The sequence below is a fragment of the Cariama cristata genome, unplaced genomic scaffold (genome assembly GCF_000690535.1).
Source record: "Cariama cristata isolate BGI_N322 unplaced genomic scaffold, ASM69053v1 scaffold43280, whole genome shotgun sequence".
NCBI lineage: Eukaryota > Metazoa > Chordata > Aves > Cariamiformes > Cariamidae > Cariama > Cariama cristata.
This window is the reverse complement of record NW_009597244.1, coordinates 5-5,126: the sequence shown is the minus strand read 5'-3', so window position 1 is coordinate 5,126 and position 5,122 is coordinate 5. Positions and strand designations below refer to the sequence as shown.

Below are 5,122 nucleotides of genomic sequence, written 5' to 3'. Positions count from 1 at the left end.
TCCCTACACAAAGGCAGAGGAATATGTTCTATACACCTAGTGTCTGAAATTTTTACAGTACTCTTGAAGTAAAAGTTAAGGGAACAGTTTTGTAATACACAGTAGTGTAACTAGAATTACAAAATCAAAAATAAAATTTTCAATAAAATTTTCACATGGAAGTTTCTGCGAAGTCTGTGCATCTACCCTGCAAGCTCTGAGCTAAAGTAATTTTAAACATTTTCCAAGTGTAATCTGAAACCAAACTATACAAAACACTGCAGATCCAAATTACTGAGGAAACTACAAGTACAAAAAACCTAAAATTATACTGCTGTACATGTCTTTCATAATATTTAACACTCAAGTTTACATTCCTTCAAAGCAAGTAATTTATTCAAACCTCATTAGTGATTTTTTTTCTCCAGCTTTGCCTGCAATATCAAAATAGAGTTGTAGGACTTCTTTAGGGAAGCTAAACAAACCAAGCACCACTAATACTTTACAATTTATATTTCTAGTTCATGTCATATTTCCAGTTCTCCTCTTCATTACGTCATTTCATTTACAAGGAGTAATCTCTCTCTGCCTTTCATAAATTATTCTGTAGCAATTTGCACTGTTTTCTCAGTTTGCCGCCCTTTCCAACTCCTCTTCACACACCATATGCCTTTATTTTAGGTGCACTGCAGTTGATGCACTACTTTTTATATCCATGTACTACTTTTTATGTCTATCAAAGTATTTGGGCACCAGTGCCCAGGCTCATGCAAGGGGACACTGTAATATTTGTCAGGCATTGTAACTTAAGGCAACCCAAGATCTGAAACTTTCAGTGGTGAAAATTTGCCACCAGGAAGTATCGTTATAAAGTCTGAATGAAACAGTCTTCAGCAGTACATATTTACACATATCAAAATATTCAATTTAATTCAGCAAATTATCTTTGCAGCAGAAGAGTTAGAAGAGTAAATTCATAAAAACTGTTGTGGTGTACTTCAAAGGTAGAAAATGAAGAATTACAAAACAGCACAACAGCCCTCTTAGTGAGTATTAAAATTAAATAATTCCTAATTAGCAAAAAAAATTAGTAATTTTAACTTAAGAATTTTGGCATTTGTTACTTACTAGGTGATTTTTTCTGGCTCAGCTTCAAAATAGGTTTTGCCATTTTGGGTTTCTTGATAAATGTCCCACCAGGTTTGTTATATGGCTGTGGTATCATTTTTCTTTTTATTCCTCTTGCAGCAACTGCTGCAGGACTGGGTTTGTTATGATAGTCAACAACAATTCCAGGTCTATGCATTCCTCCAAAGTCTCCCATATGCTGAAAATTTGTGAAATCAAGAGAAGCGTGTTAGTATATGAAATCAACAGAAATAAAACAATTACTTTGTACAACAAAACTTTGAACTAAGTAAAATCTAGAGCAAAAATGCAGGGGAAATTTATGTTGTGTTGTGCAATGGTTTTGTGGGTGTTTATCCAGTAGAATGAATACATATGTATAAACTGTGTTTCTGCTTATTCAGAACCATTGTCCAGACAATGAACACATCTATCAGAGTTCATATCTCAGGCTAACATCTTGGCTCCTCTCTTCAGATTCTCTAGATGATGAATGATTTCTCCCTTTGGAAAAAAACAGAGCTAGCCAACCCAGTTTTCGACACTTCAGTCAGCAGTTGTTTTAAAGAAATAAATTTTTGCCTTTTTATGCCAAATGATTAGCAGTGATTTGAGAACTGAGTAAAGAAGGTTGTCCAGTGTGGAACAGTGATTAATTAAAGGAAGCTCATCCTTTCTTTTACTTATCTTTCCACTGTATTCAATAAATTCAGAATGTAAAAGTTGGGCCTGGAGGGAGTGATATAAAAACAGCAATAGGAATGAAAATTCAGTTGAACAACTAAACCTTCTATTATTTCTAAGATACAGTACAGTCATTTGTGGACACTTATTTATGAAAGTTATCTCCCTAAAGGCATGGAATAAATGAGTAATCTGAAGAGGGAGAACTTAGGTAGCTGGAGTATTTTCAAAAGCACTAACATACTTCTTAATATTAACTCAATTATTTGATTAATAAAGGGCAGAAGAGCTCACTGGCTGGATGGGTGACTTGGATAAGCAGAAATATTTGTATTGCCATGAGAAGAGAATTAGTATTACACTATCAAAGTTACAAAAATATAAAAATGACTTCAACATACTTGGTGAAAAGTATTACTTTTTTTAAGCAAATTTTAAATGACAGACAGAATGTACCAAAACAGGTATTTTTCTTAATCAGAAGTCCATGCACAAGATCTCCATGTTAATGTATTTAGTTGATACAGTTACAGAACTACCTAGTATGTACATTTACATTGTAGATACATAAATTTGACATGAAGTATGCACTTGGATAATTTCAAGTGCCTTTTTTTTTTAAAAAAAAAAACAGTCTATCTATTAAAGGTGCAATGCATTTTACATATGGTAAGTAGTTTAGCCTTTACATTTTACTTCATTACATAAAAGATTAAAAAGATAAATTTCAAAAGCAAAACAAAAAAGAAATAAGGCTACTTGGTTGTAACTGCACAAAACTTTCAGAACTAAGTGAGTTCTGAAAGGATGGCATCCAACCTTAAGAACCTAACACTTTCAGCTTCACAAGCAGAGAAACAAAGGTTAGAATCTATTTCCCATACCATGCTAAGTGCTAGCTAGCAGCCATGTGGAAATCTGATCTAAAATTTGAATATGGCAACTATAGTACTCAAGAATGCTGCAAAGTAGACTTTCTGGAACAAAACCACCACACGATTAGGCATTTAAAAGACCAAGTAAAAAATAATCTTCCTCTACACTTCAAGCTACAAACAAGTTGTATGGTTTAATATTAAAGAACTGCTTCCCAAAGAAATATGGTACGCTTAAGAATTTTAAAAGATAAGTTACACCTAGAGGCACAGGCAGAAAAGTGTTCACTGAACTCTTTATGCTTAAAAAAACATACTCAGATTTGGGGTTATAAAACCAAGATAAAGGGACACCATCAACTTAAAGTTAGTACTTCTGTCAGGACATTTTTAATTCTCTTCTATTGTGTTTTTTTCCCTCTAGCTCATTTAACATCAAGCATTACTTCTCCAAACTGTGATCCACTATTTTGTGTACAGTTAATCCTGCAGTTTCTTGGACATACGGTTTTTACACCCTACACTGGAAAGGAATCCACTGAAAATGAGTTAGAACATAAGTCTTCAAAACAAAATGAATACAAGTAACAGGACTAGGCACACTAGCTGGAAATTAATCTCAATTCTGTGAGAGGACCTGATTTCAAGTTGATGATGCCCCTTTAACCATGCTTTAATTTTGAAAAAGAATCACCGTAACTGCTAACCACCCACCTTTGCCACTTCCTCCACATCACCCTTCCAATACACAAGTCAGAGTAAGAATTAAGTTTAAAAGACGACTTGATGTTTGATAAAGCATGTGTTCAACATATTAAAGAATTAGCTAAACTTTTACCTTTCCAGGAAACAAAAACTACTCTAGTATTCACAACCTGGGTTTCATTTTTTGCTTATACATTGCACCTTTAACCTACTCAAAACTTCAAAAGACTTTGAATCAAACTTTTACAATATTCAAGAATTTCCCCACCAGCAGCAAAGACGCTAGTGTTTACAAGGAAAAAATGCAAGTCCTTTTAATCCCTTTTAGACCAAACCTATTACTTTTATCTTCACCTTTCAAACAAAAGGAGAGATTTAACAAACCTTATCAACTAGTCTTCTATTACTCATTAGTTTCAACAGAAAGAGGGACTGGGTTCTACTTGAAGACAGCTTCAAGGGGGTAAACAACATTGTCAACCATGATAGTTTGCTTGGACAAAAAACCCACACTGTACTGAACAGTGCATTCATTTTAAAGCAGTGGTCTTGAAAGGGTTTAAAAGAGTGTCTAGTGAAAAGAATCTGAAAAGATTCTGTACTTACTCCTCGGCCTCGGCCTCTGCCTGTTGATGGTCCTCCAAAAGCATCATAGTTTCTGCTTCCAAATCCACTTTCAGGATAAGCAGGCGTTCCTCTCCCCCGAGAGCCTACAGGTGCAGGCTTCATATGGGGTGAAGAAAAACTGCTGTAGGAAGAGTAACTCTCTCTTCCTCTGTCCTCCATAAACCCAGGCCTCAATTTTGAACGGGAGTAAGGTGCTTCCCAGCTAGACCCGCCCTGGTTTCTACCTCCGAAAGAGTCAAGGCTATTCCGGTAGGAGTTGTCAAATCGACCACCATAACTACCTCCGAAGCGGCTTTGTTCGGGTTCATTATAACCATAGCCAGATCTGTACAGATCTCGCCCACCCAGAGAAGACCCGGAGTCGTAAGACTCATAAGGTCCAAACCTGGAAAAGTTGCACAGTGAGGAGAAAAAAAAGTAAGCTTACTAATGTTATACATTTCAAAAGACAAGTTATCAGTTGACATTTATCAACTAAAATCAATTTATTACTATACTGGTCTGTACAGTTGTGTTATTGTTTAATCTTGATTAGGGCTGGGCAAATCACACTATGACCAGATAGAAAGCTATCTGAGCCATTTTTGCTACAAACAATTCTAAAGTTCAGTATGCCTGAACTTTGTTTACTTAAAATTTTCAGCAACATTTATTTACTAAAACATTATTAGAGCCCAGCCCTAGTCTCACAAAAACAAACACCTGCAGACATTCATAGGCTAGTCAAACTCTCCTTTCTTCAAAATCATACCCTCATATTCTAACAGTTAAACAGCAGTTAAAAGGTGGCTTAGTTCTGAACTGAGGGGAAGAAAAAAAAAATCTTGGGTTTTGGTTTGGTTTTTTTTTTAGTGGTACAGTTGTGAGTCTTAAACATCCCACAGTTCTAATTTTAAAGGAAAAATACACATGCTCTTCCATTCATATTTGCACTTTTTGGAAATTTTATTCCCTGTAAAATTCAGTTTAAGAGTTCATGATCTTCAGTGTATCCATCTTTCACTTGCAGACCTTTAAGTCTAGCAACTCAGGATTTTGAAAGTCTACCCAATGCATGCACAGTGGACAGGAAAACAGTCCTTGGAATTTCAGAGTAAAGTAACAAGGAACTGAAATCTTTAGTT

At 35.3% G+C, this 5,122-nt stretch overlaps 1 protein-coding gene across 1 annotated transcript in view; it reads right to left on the bottom strand.

Annotated features, from left to right (window-relative positions):
- Positions 1-4,383, bottom strand: part of LOC104168250 (DBIRD complex subunit ZNF326) — a gene marked incomplete at its 5' end in the record, with an annotated part of 20,574 nt that extends 16,191 nt beyond the window's left edge. Inside the window, 2 exons of the mRNA XM_009708778.1 lie at positions 1,108-1,306; positions 3,978-4,383. Coding sequence (XP_009707080.1) covers positions 1,108-1,306; positions 3,978-4,383 — 605 coding nt within the window. The remainder of the gene's footprint in view (positions 1-1,107; positions 1,307-3,977) is intronic.
- Between the last annotated feature and the right edge of the window lie 739 nt (positions 4,384-5,122).